At 47.5% G+C, this 19,022-nt stretch overlaps 1 protein-coding gene across 5 annotated transcripts in view; it reads left to right on the top strand.

Annotated features, from left to right (window-relative positions):
- Window positions 1–19,022, top strand: part of Hgsnat (Heparan-alpha-glucosaminide N-acetyltransferase) — a 350,851-nt gene that overhangs the window by 317,069 nt on the left and 14,760 nt on the right. For all 5 annotated transcript variants that reach the window (XM_070528495.1, XM_070528497.1, XM_070528493.1 and 2 more), the window contains one exon: window positions 5,603–5,715. In XM_070528495.1, coding sequence (XP_070384596.1) covers window positions 5,603–5,715 — 113 coding nt within the window. The remainder of the gene's footprint in view (window positions 1–5,602; window positions 5,716–19,022) is intronic.

Here is a 19,022-nt window from a genome sequence, read left to right as displayed (position 1 = left end):
GCTGGACACCTCGGATTTTCCTGGACGCTCTCGAGGATGCAAGAAAAGTATTATTGGCCGCACCTGACCGCCGACGTCGCCCGTTATGTCAGAACATGCTGAGACTGTCAGCGACGCAAGACACCGCCGACAAGGCCAGCTGGATTACTGCAGCCAATCGAGCCTCATTGCCGACCATTTCAGCAGATCGGGATGGACTTGCTGGGACCCTTTCCAACGTCAATAACCGGAAATAAGTGGATCATCGTGGCAACGGACTACCTCACCCGCTTTGCTGAAACTAAAGCACTGCCGAAAGGTAGTACAGCCGAAGGGGCGAAATTCTTCGTCGAAAACATCCTGCTGCGACATGGCGCCCCAGAAGTCCTCATCACCGACAGAGGAACAGCCTTTACAGCGGAGCTCACCTAAGCCATTCTGCAATACAGTCGGACAAGGCACAGGAGGACAACGGCCTACCACCCACAGACGAATGGTCTTACGGAGCGGCTGAATAAGACCCTCGCCGACGTGCTGGCGATGCACGTCGACGTCGAACACAAGGCCTGGGATGCCGTCCTGCCGTACGTAACATTCGCTTCCAACACGGCGGGGCACGAAACAGCACAGATCACGCCGTTCAAGCTGGTCTACGGCAGGGACCGACGACGACGCTCGACGCCATGCAGCCGCACGTCACTGACGAGGAGAATCTTGACGTCGCTACCTACCTCCAGCGCGCCCAAGAAGCCTGACAGCTCGCCCGCCTGCGGATCAAGAACCAGCAGAGGACCGACAGCCGACACTACAACCTCCGACGACGCTTCGTCGAGTACCGGCCCGGCGACTGTGTTTGGGTATGGACCCCGATACGTCGACGAGGACTCAGTGAGAAACTACTGCGACGCTATTTCGGACCCTACAAGGTCATCCGACGTATTGACGCACTGGACTATGAGGTCGTACCAGACGGCATTTCGCATTCACAGCGGCGCCGCGCACAACCTGAAGTTGTCCACGTGGTGCGCCTTGAACCCTTCTACGGACGCTGACGAACTTCCTTATTTTGTGGTTTTCTTCGCTATGAGTTCTTTTCTTTATTTCGGTTGTTTGCAGCATCGGGACGATGCTCTTTAAGAGGGGGATATTGACACGTGTACTTATCTCTATTGGGTGACCACGTTTCGCCGCCTAACAAATGTTATCGCATAGCGTGGGACGCGCCTGCATGTATCCGAAGTTTCTGGAAAGTTATCGATGCTTTTATCCTCTGTCGGTTGTCGCGGAACCTTGTGTTATCTGATTTCATCGCCTGATGCGAATTGTGTAGAACTTTGTGGAATGCAGGCGGGTCCCAACGATTAGTCTGGAACATTCGATGACTGCTGTATAAAAGCCGACGCGCTGGACCCGCTGATCACATTTTCGACGATCGCTGACCGTGTTCGGCGCTATCGTTGTGCAATAGGTGTAGCCTGATTTTGTGGGCACAGGTTCGCCCAATAAAAGTTAGTTTTGTCTTTCGCACTATTGCTACTGTGTTCTTCAACGTCACCACCACGTGACAATATCTCGGGAACTGCTCAAGCATCTTGCTTTAAACAGACTCAGTCAGCATATGCACGACCACAACCTATATCCGCACAGCAAGGTCGTCTTCCGGCCAGGTCTTTCCGCCCGAGATGCTATGCCTCAATTGACGCAAGACATCTTTGAGCCTCTCATCCCCGCTATTACTAAAGCCGTCTTGGCCCTGGGCTTGTCCAATGCCTTTGATCGCGTAGAACACCAAGCGATCATGGCGGCTCTCCCCCCCCCTCAATGTAGGCGGCCGCATGTACGCCCACATAAAGCGTTCCTCTCGGTAGGCACGGGCGAGGTTCATATGGGCTCCCATGCGTCCCCTCCATACACCCTCAGGGGAGTGGGCACTCTGCAAGTTTCTGTCCTTTCCCGTTTTCTCTTCAATTCCACACTAATTCCCTTAGCCCACGCTCTTCACAATATCCGTCACCTTCTCCACACTCTCTATGCAAAAGACATCACTCTGTGGACCACCCACGGCAGTGGTGGCGGCATATAGGAAACTTTACAAACCGCCGCGAACATCACACAACAAACACACAAACCATTGGTCTCTGCTGTTCCCCGGAAAAGTCTCAGATACTTCTCATGCGTCCCTCAGCACGTACTCTTCCCACGGCCCCAATCACCGTTACTCTGGCGGGGCACCCTATCCCGGAGGTCGACACACTCCGGATCCTGGGCTTTCACATCCAGAGCAACTGCCGGAACACTTTCGCTAACCGGAAACTCAAGCGGTTGACGGAAGCGCTGTCGCACCTCATCTGCAGAGTTTCCGGCAAACACTACGGCATGAAGGAGTGCGATTTGTGTCGTCTCATTCACGCCTTCCTACTCAGCCGTTTCCTCTACACAATCCCACATCTTCGACTTCGACAAGAAGAAATCGCCAGCATATATTGCTTCATGAAGCCTACAAAGTGACCCTGCACCTCCGCCTAACACGCAAGCCACCAAACTTCTCCAGCTTCGGCTCCACAACACCACACACGAACTCATAGAGGCCTACCGACAAGCACAATACACAAGCTAAGCTCAATCTATCACAGGACGTTACATACTAGATGCTCTCCGAATTCGCATACCCGCAGTCGACCCCACACTCCTACCAGTTTCCCGCCCTACACTCACTCAGCTCATAGTAAAACCCCTCCCTCGGAACACCTACGCCGCTTATCATTCGGCCGGCCGCAAAGCCCGTGCAAAAGCTCTCCACGAATACTACGGTTTCGAAGCTGACGCTGTATGGGTGGACGCGGCCTGCACGGGTGAAGATGCGGCAGCTGTAGTCGTTGACAATACACTCCAACCCATCGCAGCTCTCCACCTTCCTGGTGCATCCACCCCGGAATCCTCGGATTCGCCGTCCGCATTCTCAGGTCGCCTCTCCGCACGCCCTGCCAAGTGGAACTGATCTGGGTGCCTGCGCACTCCAGGAACCCCGGCAACGAAGCCGCCAATGACCACGTCCGAGGTCTCATCAACCGGGCAGCGGCGGAGTCGAAGCCGAGCTCTTTCCGGGAGCGCATGCACTCGTTCAGCGAGCTTACCCAGGCATATCGCGCCGAACGCAAGCTATACCCCCCACCCCACCAACCCCCTGGCAATTATCACCGAATACTATGGCGCCACTTACAGACCCGCACCCTTCCCTCACCCTATTTCCTCTGCCGCATCCACCCGGGAGCATCCACCCCATCGTATGCTCAATGCACTCACCCCCACGCTACGCTTACCCACACTCCTTGAATGCCAGGAGGACCCTCCCCCGCGGCGCCCGGAGCTCCTCACTACCTGGGAAGAATAGGAGACCCTTCTGCGCTTGACGGACCCGGTCAGGCAGAAAATAGCCACTGATCGGGCCGCCCACGTCATGGAGCTCCATGAGCTCACAAGCGTGTAATGCAGTGGGGCCGTGCGGGGACCCTGGGACCTACGTGCCCGAACCCCTTGGTCAAAAAAATTTGTTTCTGAGTAATACTTGTTGTGGGGCTAGTTGGTGCATGTTTCCAGAAGAGGGTTGTAGCGCCGAAAAAGACAACACAAAGACAACACAGACAACAAGAGTCCCGTCTCGCTTGCTATGTGTTGTCTATTTCGGTGCTACAACCCTCTTCTGGAAAAGGTGTTTCTCTCTTTCTCTCTCTCTCTCTCCGCAAGTCCTCGCCGCCAATACAGGCCACAGCATTTCAACTGGCTTAGCGTGTGACTGGCCGCAAGCAACTCTCGCCTGCATGCCAACAACATCGGACTATAAATGCGTCTTAAATAAAGGCATGGAGGAAAGAAACAAAATAGTAGAGGCCCTGTTTTTGAAGTCGGAAATGCAGCCATGTTAGTGTGCCATCTTCCGTTTCGCCTCCAATCGCTGGCTTCAAGTGGCCTTGAATCACCAATGCCAGTGCAGAAAAGCCCGAGCTTTGAACTTGCATTTCTGTGGCGCCGGAAGTGTGTGCTGCCGACGCGAGTCAGAACAAAGCCTCAGACACTACTGTAACAGTTCTAGTGAAGCAGACGTGTTCCTGTGTTTTTCCATGGTGCGTTGAAGATGACGACGAAGACTTGCGCCGTAATTGAGTGTCTATATTGCTGGCTGACACTCACACTCATAGACCCAAAACACAACTTTTAAGCTTACACACCACGCTCCAAAGTCACCTTGTGTCGTGAAAAGAATGTGCTGCGATAGAGACACGGGCTGGAAAATCTTGTCTAACTTTTCAGAGGCCGAGAGCGGCAGCGAGAGCTTCACGAGCGCGGTTGCTATGGCAACGTTGACGTTTGGTGTACCAGTGCCAGTGCTCCTTTGCGATAAACAGCACGTGACTTCTGCCACACTTTCTCCAACACGTCCGTACAGACATTACCCCCTGAACAGCTTTCAGGCCTGCGCGCAGGTGATGTGACGTCGACGACGTCACTACGCGCCGGCTGGGAGGACTGTGAGCGCTTACTGCGCGCTCGCCTCGCGAGAATTGACGTCACATGCAGGTTCCTCGACCAGCAGGCTCGCACGATTTATCAGGGTAATTGTAATAATTAATACTACGAAGGGAATTATACATATTTATTGATCACAGCAGACGATGTCTGTAAACATATTCACCACAACACAATGTTCGCGGATGAAATGGATGACAGCCAGCAATATCGCGCTGCAATATATACACATGTTGCCTTTTATACTTTGTACTATAATATCATAACTGACAGCCAAAAGAAGTCGTTGCTCTGATAAGAGGCACGCACAGTAACAATACGCGAAAATAGCTATTTGTTTATTAATGTGCGCACTAGGAACCTCAGTATAATGACAGAAAGCAGAATATAGCACACTGCAGTGCCAAAGCCATGTCAAAAGTGAGAACACCAAAACCATACTTCCAGTGCATGCCGGCGTTTTCACGTGACACGAGCGTTGGAGTATTGCTGTGAAGCTGCCGTGGCGGGCAGCTATGTACTGTTCTGGATCGCATGCACCTCGCGCATTTTCTTGTTTGCATGAGATCTAGCGGCCGGAACACTTATCGTATAATTTTGAACGCTGGTGCCGAAAAATCGGGTTTTGCGGGAACGTTAGAACCGGTAAACATGTGCGTAACTCTATTCGGTCATTTTTTGTGTTTTCGATTGCGAAAGTTCGCGCTGGAAAAACGTGCGCAACGGGAACGTATCAACGCGGTTCTACTGTACTATAAAAGGTAATTGGTGAATCTTTTTAGTTAACTACCTGGACATTGTAGTTTATCATGCAGGTGATATAAGCGTTTTCGGTAAACACAGTGGCCTTTGTCTTTTGGCTGTCGTCCTGTGTTTGTGCTGTTTCTTCACCATGTTAAGCCACTTACTAGCTCACATGTGCACCTTGTTCTAGAAATCTACCTTCAAAGATGTTAAAGTGATAGTTGTCCCCGAAATTTTTCTAAAATTTTTGTCACCAAAAATGAAGTAGGTGGTACACTAGCTTCAGTGTTCGTTTTTGATATCCCTTTAGCATACAGCACTAGGACGGCACTGTGTTTTTCGCTTTTTTTTCTAGGTCAGTGTCCTTCATTCTCTTCACGGCCAGCACAGCCTTCTTTCTTCTGGCTATATTGTACTACCTGATTGACGTCTGTGGATGGTGGTCAGGGGCACCACTTGTCTACCCAGGTGAGGCAAAGAAAAATCAAATTCTTCTCTTCCTCCTCCTTCCTTTTTTTGTTTTGAGGGGACGTGGGGAGCAGGTTAGCAGTAATTAGAGGACGTCCGTAGCTTTGTCGTGTTTCTAAACCCTTGGAAGAGGTGAGGAATGCCCATGCCTTTGCTCTTGCCCTATGCGTCCAATAGTGTGTGCAGTTTCATTCCCCTCAAGAAGTGTCCATACTTTAAATATTTAAAGTACAATCTTGTTAAACGGAATCTCAAAGGACTGGAGAGGTAGGTTCCGTTTGACAGAAGTTTTGTTTACTGAGAAAGATGTGAAGGGGTGCAGCACTGTGTCATAGCAGCTAGCTTTAAAATGAAGCTTTTTTTGCCAAACCTTCCAGCATTTTCTGTCCTTTGATGCTGGAGCTCTTGCCAAGTAGAGTAAGCTTAGCAGGGTGTCACACGCAGTGGCACGAGTGCTGTGTTCAGACGTTTGAGAGAAGAAACAAAACTTGCAGATGCCTGTGAGCGGTATGTCTGAAGGAGAAGACAGAGTACCAACGTTCAGGTACAGCTGTGCTGTTTTGATTCAACAGTGCTTCCACAGGAGAGCATCTTAACAGCTTCATTTTTTGTTCCAACCATATGTGTAGAGTAATGTCTGTAGGCTGCAGCTGTGCAGAAGATGCAGGCCAGAGATGTTGAAAAGTCTCATGGCTGATCACTGAATAACATGTTCCTGAGTCTATCTCCATCAATACTCGCTGCCCTTTCACAGTAAGTTCGATTGTGATTGGTTTTGATGGACCCACATTCACACTGTTCGGGCTGAAGAGATCTCCCATTGAGTCAACCTGGGACATCAGCTAGTCATTCCCGTGTCGCTGAGGTGTTGTGGATGTGTGCGTTTGCTGTTGAAGAGCTGTGGAGTTCAATTCCTTCTTGCTGCAGAAGCAAGCTGCAGCGATGTGGCTTTCTTGGATAGGTACATTGATAAATAAATAACTAATTAAATAAAAGTACAGGCACTTCAATTATTTTTCCTTGGACAGTCCGGCGAATGCATTCCGGTGCATCGAAAACACAGTTTATTGCTCACATTTGTCTTGCGTGATGCTGAAGGTCTGGTGTATGTATCGTGCCTTCTTGCTTGCCGGTTTGTAGCTGCATCTGTTGTTGTGCCGCTGATTCTGCTGACAAGGCATGGCTTAAGCACGATCGAATGTGACGTTGCATTCAGCCAGCGGGCGTTGTTGGAGGTTCCCGTCCCTAATTCCACATATGAAGCAATCTCGGAGCACAATGTCCAGAGGCACTGTAGAGCACCTTCCACTAGCTATTGCTGGTGCCAGTGACAAGGCCATGTCCAGGACTCTGGCTGTGCTGACTGCTGCTGATGTAGAAGTTGGCAGCGTCCATGTCGGGCTTGTTCCGAAGTTGCAGTTGTGTGCGATCTTGTGTATCGCTGCCACATGTTGGAAGATCGATTCTGTCAGTGCCTGGCTTCTTTGGTAGAAACAGAAGCCACTCAGCAGCTCATTGGGCTTTGGGTGTTTGTGGAGGTGTGTTGAAGTGTTTGTTGAAGTCTCGAATTCTAGTCTCAAACACGACCTCCGAAGGTCGTCGTGGTGCGAGCAGGGCTCAAATGATGTCAAACATGGGATCACTGCAGGACGTTAGCAGTAGAGCATGCTTCGTCTTCAGGCAAGTGATGTCGTGAGCCTTGAAAGAAAATTATTGGCATTCACACCATGCATACCACTTTCCTCTGTGGGAGAACTCCGGTAGGCGACCCAGGTTTCTACGGTCCATCTTGTAGGTTCACTAATTTCTAGTCTCCCATATAACACATCTTCACCATGAAACGACTGTTTATTTATTAGCCGCACAACACGTGGTGTTTCTCAGTTGACACCACACAAGAGAATGTGCAGGCTCCAGAATGTGCCGCGATGGTGCACATCTGCCTGGGGGAAGCCTCCCAGGCTTTCGGTAATCTGACACGCCACCGGTGCCAGCCAAGTGTCCCGCTCCCACACAGCGAACAGGCACCGGCTGGGCAGTCCTTCTTGTTGGACAGCTTAAGCACGTCGGTCACAGAACAGCGTCACAGAACAGCGAAGCTATGGCTGGGATCCCGAGATTTCTCATTGCGTAACATCGACAGAAAACTATTGCCATCAATGGCTCATACCCCCAAACATAAGCACTGAGTTTTCAATCTGCTGGGGTGGGCGGGGCACAATTCACACCCTCGCTTCTCTTCATCCCCCCCCGGACGCGTATTTACAATTGTTAGTAGGTACAGTGGGGCGGGGCACTTGCGAAGATGCTGTATGTTTGTGCGCATGCGCGAGTGAGAGCGGGTGTGAGAGAGGAAATATCGGGACTTTTGCTCCTTTAATATATGACTCTGCCTAGGCACTATGGAGGAGTTTGTTAGTGCGTGTTGTATGCGTTCGTCCCTAGGCGTGCCGCAGAAGCCGCGGGGCACGGTAGTTCTGAGCGTAGCGTGGCCACTTGGCGGCTGGACGTAATTATATTTATTCAATCGTGTTTTTTACTAATTGAAACAACATGTCATCATTTCGCTTTACTTGGGGTGCATCCAGGCCACCAAAGCGGCAACGGGGCACCAAAGCTTGAAGCTGGACTGGTCCGTGGATTGGGGCTCGCCTAGCGCTGCGCGTGCCTCGGGTGTATAAGATCGGCGGTCCGCTATGGTGGACAGCCAATTCTGTATGTGAACACCCCCTGGCATGCTTCAGCCTTCGCAGCCCCAACACACGGGCCGCCCTGCTTCCAGCTTTGATCCCCCCGCTACCCCTTGGGTGCCTGGAGATGCTGCGCCGCCTGCTTTATTATAACTTCAGGTGCCCTCCTCAGGCCTCCATTAGCCGGTTACATGTGCCCTCCTGGAGCAGTGCTTGCAATAAAAGGAATCTATCGTCGCAACGAAAAAAGCGACCCACGTCTTATACAGCACCAGTCAGAACATTGCCCCTTCAAACACAACCATCACCAAATGGGGCGTCAGAGCCCATGACCTTAACGCGCGGGCAGCCAGCGGCAGAGTGTAAACTCTACCGCACTCCGCAATGCCGGTATATCTAGGGGACAAACGCATACAACACGCGCTATGAAACCTCCTCCGTAGTGCCAAAGCAGAGTCACATATTCAAGGAGCAAAGAACCCCAGATTTTCTCTCTCGCACCCGCTCTTACTCGCGTCTGCGCAGAAACTTCGAGCGCCGCGAGAAACGCCATGCCCCGCTGTACCTACTATCAATTGTAAAAATGCCCCCGGGCATGCTCCTTGGCAAGAGATACACACAGGTAGAAAAGCGATATATGTAAACATCAGTTTTGTTTGTTTCTAAAGTCAAGCGAATATGCTAACAAGAATTACCATATCGTTCTTCAGATACTAAATAAATAAATAAGTGAATGAAAAAAAGAAACTGAAAAACACACGTTTCGCAGACATTCATAACGCCCTTCGTCAAAGTGAGGGAAAACACTGGGCGACACGAACATTTCCTCAACCAGCTAACAGTTATTTCAAGTATTACGAATTCATTACAAACCCTTCATTTGGAAGAACCACTGGACAATACAGTCATTTCCACAATAAACTAACAATTAAAAATTAAGAAGCGATGCTCTTTCCCTACGAATGGGAACCGCAGGTGTTTCTTGTAGATTAGGCCATATCTTTTTCTGAAGGAACTACTGCACTCAATATTTTGTGTAATGCATAACCAAAAAGAAGAATGAATGCACTTTTCACACATACAAGTTTTATTAACGAGATGTATGTCACGAAGAAGATATGAATTGCCAGAATCAAGATTGTGGGATAAAATTTACCAAGGTTTATAAAGACATCCTTGTATCTACCAAGAAAAATAGGTAACAAAAATTATGAGATACACAAAATGTATTGCCGTCTAATAGGCACCGAAAACAATCCAAAACAGCTCTTAATTTTTCATCGAACACGTATTCCACTAAAAACAATTTAAGTGCAAGCACTACAGTTTGGCGTGCCAGGCTGCGGCCGCCGATGTTACGGGCTGGCTCGCGTCGTCGTTGCCCTCAGAGTCAAAATCGAAAAGGCGGTATCCTCAGACACGGTGCTGCTCGATCCATGAATAAAATAAGCCTCAGACGCAGTGGAATCGCGTGATCTGCGATCTGTGATCTTTCGAAACACGCGCGCTGCTCCTGAAGGCGGCCATTTCGCTTTCTACTTTGACGATCACGAAACTTCGGAGTATGTTCATAAATTTAACGCTTCGCCGCGAAAAGCGAACTGCTTAGAAAACAAGAATACCGTTCTCCTGCTTCATGCCACATTGGCGCAGAGTGTCCTTTAGCGGTGCGGAAGGTCTCGAAAGCAACGTATCAGACCATTTATATGGGTGGCCATTTTTGCTTTCTACTTTTACGATTGCGAAAACTTCGGAGCGCATTGCGAAATCACTGCCTGGAGGGAAAAAGTGAACTGCTTAGCAAACAAAAAAATTGGAGCCTTATCAAGGTTGAGCCCAGTGGATGCGAAGCATCCACTGGGCTTTGGCTCCGCCGTCATTCCGTTCTTCTGATGCTAGTACATGAAGAAACGAGATTAGGTCGCTAAAGTTCTGCACGATTGACTTAAGAGAAGTGGCCCTTAGCGTCCACCTCTTGCGACAAAAATTCAAGAAGTTTACCTTAGCGTATCCTTAGCGTTTGGAGGCATCTTGACCGCATACACGCCAGGCGCAAAGACGCTGGCGCGGTTGCGGGCACAGAGACTGACGCGACGGCTGGCGCGCGCCGCTTCATCCCTGGCGTGACGTCACATACACGTGATGCAGCGATGGTGGCGCGGCCGCCGCGTCGCGCGCGACGGCGCGAACCGAAGCGTGGAGGCCTCCGCCGGGCGACGTCCGACGGCGCGATATGAAGCCCCATCTGCAGCCGGTGTGACGTCATCACGTGACGTCACATCATGTGGTCTCACTTCAGGGTCAATGGTGGCCACCGCCGGGAAGCGACCGACGGCGCGATATGAGGCCCCATCTGCAGCCGGTGTGACGTCATCACGTGACGTTATATCACGTGACCTACTTGAAGGTCAGTGGTGGCCACCGCCGGGAGGCCACCGACGGCGCGATATGAGGCCCCATCTGCAGCCTGTGTTACGTCATCACGTGACGTCATGTCACGTGACCCCACTTCAGGGTCAATGGTGACCACCGCCGGGCGTCGCGCGAAGGCCCGCAACCTACGTTAATATGCTTCGCATAAAATATAGTTCTCCTTCTTCACGTCGGATGGCGGTGTGTCCCTGAGGAGCACGGACGGTCTTGAAAGTGGCATTTCAAACCATCGTTAGCGGCTAACGATGCCCAATGGACACGGTATGGAAAGAGTTAAACTCCTCGTGTCTAAGAAACACCGGGCAGTACAAACATTTTCACAATAAGCTTACAATATAAAAGCTAAAGACAGGTCATAAGCTCTTTGCCTTTCAAAAATTTAAATCGACTACCAAACTCAATACAAAACAAAAGACAAGAACCATATACTCAAAGGGCAGAGGTTGCAGTAACGAAGCGGTAAAATGCAGATTTTATGGGAGGGAATAAATTAAGGTCAAGGGCTGTGACGGCCTGAATAAAGCTGGTGGATTATACTGTGATGAAGTTCACTGTCCTCTTATACAAAGGCTACCGCACAATCGAAGGTGTCTGTAGGCACAATGGATCTCTAAATAGACTCGCCCACGATGTCACTGAGATTTATTTTGCGAGCGAGCGCTTTGTTTCCATGGAGAACTGCTATGCAAATAATCGCGCTTTTCTCATTGTTGAACTCGGGTACATTTTGACTGATTGCAAATGTAGATAAGAGGCCGCCGTCATACGAGTTTGTTTTAGGTGCCTGGCCTAATGTAAACAGCGCAGCCCTGATAACAAGTGCCGGCGTAGCCTTTCTCCAAGCCACTGGGCTGGACGCACGGATTTAGAGATGGCACAACGCTGTGAGCTTGTATATACGCACCTCCAATATCATCATCGTCATTCATCAGCCTTTTTCCTCCCCGTCCCCTTTCACTAGTGTAGAGTAGCAGGGCAGAGCAAGTTATAGCTCAGGCCGACTTCTCTGCCTATCGGTAAATAAGTATCTTTCTCTCTCGTTTGACTCAATGGAGGCATGAAAACGATCTTTCAGATGTGTCTTATGTGACTGGGAAAGTCAAAGCAATTTCGACAAGCTTAGTCACATCAGACAAAAGATCTCGCAGCCGCTCATAGTTATCGCCCGAAAGTGTCACTACGACATCCTTAAATGTTTTCAAAGGTGCATTGTGCTGCCTTGTTTATCTATGAGCATACTGCGGTGAACGTGGAGCCATTCAGGCTAAAGATCTTGCCCTTAAAACTTCAACAGGTACGTACTGTCACCATTCCCACTCAAAAACTGCTCAATCTGTGTCATCTGCTGCCAAATTTCTGGTGGATATCTGCCATCCGGCAAGGAATCTGCTTTGTCCAATACCTCGTAAGACTGCTGGTGGAACATATCCTTGGCCGAAAGAAATACGTGAGGTAGACTCGTCGTCGTACCGTCATGGATGCTTCCTTTGCCTTAGCGCAGGAGCTTCTTTCTCTTTAAGATACAGTTCCAGTTCACATGCCCCTGTGTGTGTCTCATTCCAAAGTTGGCTAAAGCCTTCCTTCCTAAGTCCACAAAGCCTGTCCCTGATGGCCTTGACCATTTTTTCTGTTTGATCAAAACTCAGCACTGCTTTCGCAACACAGTACGTGCTCTTTGTAATCGTGAAAACATGAGTGTCAGGAGCTTGAGGATGAAGCATGTGTCGAATTTGGACAGCGCTTTCAAATATCCACTGGCTTTGGCTCCGCCGTCATTCCGTTCTTCTGATGCTAGTACATGAAGAAACGAGATTAGGTCGCTAAAGTTCTGCACGATTGACTTAAGAGAAGTGGCCCTTAGCGTCCACCTCTTGCGACAAAAATTCAAGAAGTTTACGCTCTCATCTTCTATCTGAAATGCCTGGTTCATATATAAGTGTTTCGGAGAGCACATAACGAATTTTATCATTTCTGATATTATGGCCAAGAAATTGCGACACATTTCTACTTTCTGACTCGTGTCCTGCAACACCATGTCATGTATGTGCACAAGACGGTGTGTGTACAGTGCTCACGGCTCCTCCTGCTGTATGAGGGATTGCAGCCCACCGTGCGGTCTGCTCATATTTGCAGCACCATCATAGCATTGCCCATGGCGGTTGTCCATGCTAACATTAAAACAGCGGAGGACGTCCTTTAGAAGGGCAAGAAGACTGGCCGTTCTGGTGTCTACAGTGTTGTAAAATGAACACAACAGCTCATGTATTTCGAAGTTCTTTTGGACAGTACAAAAGCAGATCGACACTTGCTCCATGGCAGACATGTCCGCTGTCTCATCTATGATCACGGCATAGATCACGAACCTGATTTGTGAGTGACCGAAAAACATCATGAGCCAAAATTTCCAACATTTCGCTTAAAATGTCGTAGGAAAGCCACCTGTACATGGTTCGAAAAAGCCAAGATTGCAGTTCCATCAATGTCATTGGCATGAAGTCCCGCAAGCTGTATTAGATTACTTCTGCACCATCATGACTATGTACTGCTAATCCGTGGCATGCTAAGTAATGCAGTGAAGCTAATGTCGCTACCAGTGGTTTCCTTGCGTCTTCCTATTTGCTTCTCAAATATACAATCAGTTGCTACATTCACCCCCCCCCTTTTTACAGCTGCGGTTCCGCTCATGGCTGCGTGGTGCAGATTCGAGGCATCATGACTTGAATATTATGAGAACTTTCTTCCAGTTAGAAAACCCATTATGCACAAACGTCAAGCAAGAGTCCTTATACCTGGAAGTTGAAGTATTTGGAAGAAAAATGTAACGTCTCACAAGCAGCGCGGCAGGTCTCGCAAAATACTTTGTCCACTGATGTGGTATACGGAAGCCATTTGTACCCATGTTTCCAAGCTGGTTGGTAATGTCGTCCCTGTTGTTCTTTAACGTTAGGGACTGCACCCTCACCGCTGTCTCATCTATGATCACGGCATAGTGCCCCGTTTCACGAGCCTCATTTGTGAGTGGCCGAAAAACATCAAAACAGCACGTGTGTGGCGGCAGTGGTTACAGTGGCAGATGTCGAGCCTGTGCCGCTAAGGCAAACGTCGGTAGGTTCAGAAGCAGACATTGAAGTTACCATGCCGGATGCAATGCTCATCCTTTCGTCGTCCTCGTTGAGAGGTCTGTTCTTGATGAGATATCTGTCCATTGTATTTCACGGTTTCTGGAGATACAATACCAGGAAGGTAAGACCACGAAAGAATGGAGTGTCAAAAGCATCTTCCAGGTTTAAGAGAAACAATTGGGAGCCAGTCCACTGTGTGAAGGTGGAAAGCCAGTGAAGCTATCGTGCTCCCAAATTAATCTGCAATCCATGGTGTGAACGTGGCTGGACAGCAGAGCGAAACAAGTGCACGAAACCAAACATCATTAAAATTAAATCATGGGGTTTTACGTGCCCAAACCACTATCTGATTATGAAGCACGCCGTAGTGGGGGACTCCGAAAATTTCGACCACCTCGAGTTCTTTAACGTGCACCTAAATCTAAGTACACGAGTGTTTTCGCATTTCCCCCCAACGAAAAGCGGCCGGCGGGGCCGGGATTCGATCCCGCGACCTCGTGCTCAGCGAAACTAAACATAGTGGCACGGGGTGTATTCCAAAGGAATGCACGAAACAAAACAAGTTTATTTGTATTTGCGGTTGAGCATACTTCATAGTTAATTAACTAATCAGACTTTTATGGCCACTATAAAAATGTAATTTATATGGCGCTTGATGTGTTACCCCATGCACCCATATTTTACCTAAGAGGGTGAGGTTACCTCAAGCCGCGTCTGTGCGGCTTTTTCCCTCATCCACCTCCATTTACCACTCCTCTGTACATGTGTGTGTGTGTAAACGGAAATCAATAAATCAAATCAAAATCAAATTATTTTCAGTCCGCGCTGCCTTGGCTGGTTGAACAAAGCCTCTCTAATAATCCAACGTGCTGTGTTCTACGTCACGTGCAAGTGATAGTGTCGCCGGAAGCGATTCGTCCGAAATTCCCATGTTCGGCGCGGTGGCGCGGTTTCTGTAGTGCTAGTCGCAGCTTGCAAGAATACGGAATACTTGCACATCTGTCGCGTAATACACCTGTGTAGGTCGCCAAGACACACCTGTTTACCACTGAGCACGCGTGTGAGGCTCCGAGCACAGCTCGTTGATATTGACACGTGTACTTCTCTATCTTTATCGGGTGACCACTTCTCACCACCTAACAAATGTTATTGCACAGCGCAGGACGCGCCTGCATGTAAAAGAAGTTTCTGGAATGTTATCGATGGTTCCATCCGCTGTCTTTCCCCGCAACTTGTGTAATCTGATTGCATGTATGCGCGACGCGAATAGTTAAGAACATTGTGGAAGACACGCGGGTCCCAGCGGTTACTCTGGAACATTCGACGACAGATCTATAAAAGCCAACGCGCTTGACCCGCTGTTCAGATTTCCGACGATCGCCGAGTGTGTTCGCCGCTACCGTTGTTCTTTGAGTATAGCCTGCTTTTGAGGGTACAAGTTCGCCCAATAAAACGCCAGTTTCTATAATCACAGTTAGGCTTGCTCCTTCACCGTCACTACTACGTGACAATATGCTTGCATTTGCTTGCTCATGCTTGTTTTTCACTCTGCCAATTTTATGAGAGTGCTTAAAGCACTTGAATGCATGAAATGTCTTTTCCTTTCTTTACGTATACACAGCCACCAAAGACTAGACATCTAACGTGCATATTAGAAATTTAACACTTGCTGCTTGTGAACTTTCCAACCAAACTAACCTTAAATGATGTGCTCAACGATGAAGTTCTCACTGTGTGCAAAAAGGTTGTGTGTAAGTGGTTAACTTCATGCAGCAAGGAACTGAATGTTAAGCAGCGAATGCACAGTTCATTATGACTGGCATAAAAGCAATATGTATGTATAGCGGTGAGCTTATGCAGATATATGCTGATGAAATGTTTCCGAAGGGAGCATTTATTTGAAAGCAAGTAATATATATTGCTAATAAGAGAACTTATTTTGAGTGAAATCAAACAATTGCATTCTTTCTTGCCCGCCTGGGTGGTCAATCTATTGCCACCTTAATACTTAGGCATGCCTAATTTAACATTTCAACAATGTGCAAAACATTACCAAAGTGCACAAAATTAAGCAGTACCACGACAGACATGATCCCTCTCTCACCCATGGCAGCAAACAAGGATGATCTACTTGAGACTGTTTGATACTGTCAGCATCATGCATGCGTGTTCTGTTTTTATTGTTCTACATATAAAAAATAAGCTCACACAGAATGCACATGATACATGAACTGTTCTAAGCTCTAGGGTATTTAAGTTAGTTGGGCATGGGCTGCATGTTGTTTATGTATTTATGCAGTAACAACCTAGCTAGCTGATGCACAGCCATATTTTAGGAAAATGAAAAAATGCTTAGCATAACATAAACAGCTGGCCACTACCTGCATTTATTTGAAAGCAAACCGAGATTATCAAGTGACTTAGCTTAGCAGTAAGTTCAGTGACCTCTCATGGTGTGAAAAGGTTGGTGTAGTTAGTAGTTCTGTGTTTGTCTTTCTTAATTAGAAACTGCTTTAACTTGCACATGACACTGAAATGAAAGCTCATATGGCGGAAGACGGGGCCACAAGAAAAGTGAGGAAACATTCATTGCAATTGTTTTACGGCATAAAAAACCAGCAAATAGTTCCTGAGGTTCAGTTTCGTGAATAAAGCACAAGGTGGTCTGCGTAAAACTGGAAGATTGGTGTGCTCCATTATCTATTCACTATTCGGGTAGCCAAATGAATGATACCCCCATTAGCACTGTGAGAGCACAGAAATTTGCAGCAAGAGGCCGCAATGGCTCAGCCTCTGTGCCAAACGTAAAATTGTTCCAGACGAAGACACACATACTGGTGAATTGGGTATGCATTCACTTCTACTATTCAAATCCACACATCATAAATGATCTTTCGTTCTTTGGCGCATTGCTCACCATTGTACAGACAGTTTCAGCACTGTGTGTGTGCAGTAATACTATAACTTCGCAAATCATAGCTGTGGTTATTCAGTGCACTAAAAGTAACTTTGCATGTGGGTTAGATAATATAATGCTCCTACATATGGGTCAGCTTAGTATTATCAGCCGCTTTGTTTACTAGTTGTTCACTGTTACGCCTGGACTATACGGTGCCACTGGACAATGCTGTATTCCTGCACGCACGCTAGAACAGCTTGGCTATGCACAAACATCCCTTTACACCGCGCTTAAATTAAGGTGGTGTAGATTTGCTGTCAGAATGTGCTTAAAAGCATAATTGCTGAGAGTTCAAAAAATCGCTTGAAATGTAAAGGTGGATGCTCAGCTTTGCAGATGTGACAGTCTGCATTTATAGTCCAAGGCCACATCAATGGACAAGGATACCACATAAATGCTCGTGTTGTGACCGCGCAGTCGCAATGCAAGTAGTTTTCTTGGTTTTGAGCTGTAAAAATGTGAAGCAACCTGTAAATTTGAAACGGTGTTAGGTAAACTTTGACACCATGAAAAGCAACATAACACTAAGGTGTAGACATTTTTTGTGACATCAGCTCTTTGTGGTGCGGGTCAAATATACATGTGCGTTATTTGTAGCTGAAAACAGCATGCAATTCACATTTAGAGCTCAGAAAGTGCAATAGCAAATATTTCTAATGTGTCAGACATACATATGCTACCTTCTCCAATGCTTTGCACACAGATAGCTATGTTTGGCTCAACTTGAGTAGCACATTCATAAGGGACTACGACATACAAAATCCTTATTGCACCTCTCCTTATATATTCTGCTCTCCGACACAGAAGTACAATCTGGAATGTTTCTTTACGTCAGTATTCAAAAGGCAAACAGGTTTTCGACATCACACGTCTCAATCTTCCAAGCATGGCACTTGTTGCATGTTCTGAATGTGCATTCATTGCCGGTGGTACATCTCCTAATGTGAAAATAGTTTGTGTGACGTAGTTCTACCTGTATATTTTTGAACTTACCCATACGTTCTCTGCTCTACTTGTATATGCCTCCTTCACTACTGGTATCTGTGCTGTGCCTTCATTAGCACAGTAAATGTTGTGAAAGCTGTTAATTCATAACATAGGAAGGCCATCCAATATAAACAAGAAACTTGCAGGCAAGGTAATCTTGACAAACCAGCTGAGATGGTGGCACTATTCTACTTGTTTTCACCTGTGATAGCACAAGTGTTTCCACTTGTGCTGCCGGATGGTTGTGACCGATATGCTCGCGAAGGTTTGGGTCATTCACATTTCAAGGGATAATTAACTGCTACATACGTGCAACATCTTCCTCTGCCTATATCAATCACTTAACTATATGTAGCATGTTTATCTGTGCAATTATTCGCGCAGCTGAAGTTATGTATCACACAGTTTCCGCACACTACCCGATTGGCGAAAAGCATGCAGGAATTGGTCTTTGAGCTGTTGGTTCAGTGGTGGCTTTCCACTAAACTGACTGTTGCAGAGGCATATTTCTCTTCATCGAAAGGCCCATGTGAAAATGAGTCTAGAACTCGTGACGCCAAATACAGTCACCATGTGTGACGGAAGTACAACACGTGACAGAACGATGAGCAGTGAAATTCATCTTACTTGTTTACAAAGAATTGCAGCTGCATTCAATATTTCACTGCTGGTGTACTAAACACAAACCTTTATATGAGTTGTTTAGCTGGTATAATCAAGATCCCTCGCATAAGCGATGGCAAAAGCTAAATAAAAAGCTGCTTCCTCAGGTACTGCATCGACCTAAAATATGCGTTCTCGCATGCAGTGGATATAGCCCATAAATTGGTTTACATACAGGTATGAAATGTAACTGCAAAATTTGATAAAATTTAAATAAGATCAGCTGAATACCTCATAGAATATCTTTAATGGTGTATAGTTGGTGCAGCATGCATTGATATTAGAAGTTGTGCTGTTTTATTCATACACACATGCACGTAAATGCAAGGTACACATATATTTGTGTTTACGTGTTACTGTGCGCATCATATGAACAGCACAGCTTATACAAGAAGACATAACGACAAATTTTTTTCGTACCAGTCTAATTCCTATTACCTACACAGTGCTTTT

This window comes from Dermacentor albipictus, unplaced genomic scaffold (genome assembly GCF_038994185.2).
Source record: "Dermacentor albipictus isolate Rhodes 1998 colony unplaced genomic scaffold, USDA_Dalb.pri_finalv2 scaffold_12, whole genome shotgun sequence".
In the NCBI taxonomy this organism is placed as follows: Eukaryota; Metazoa; Arthropoda; class Arachnida; order Ixodida; family Ixodidae; genus Dermacentor; species Dermacentor albipictus.
Note: the sequence above shows the minus strand (reverse complement) of the source record. Positions and strands in the feature narration are given on the sequence as shown.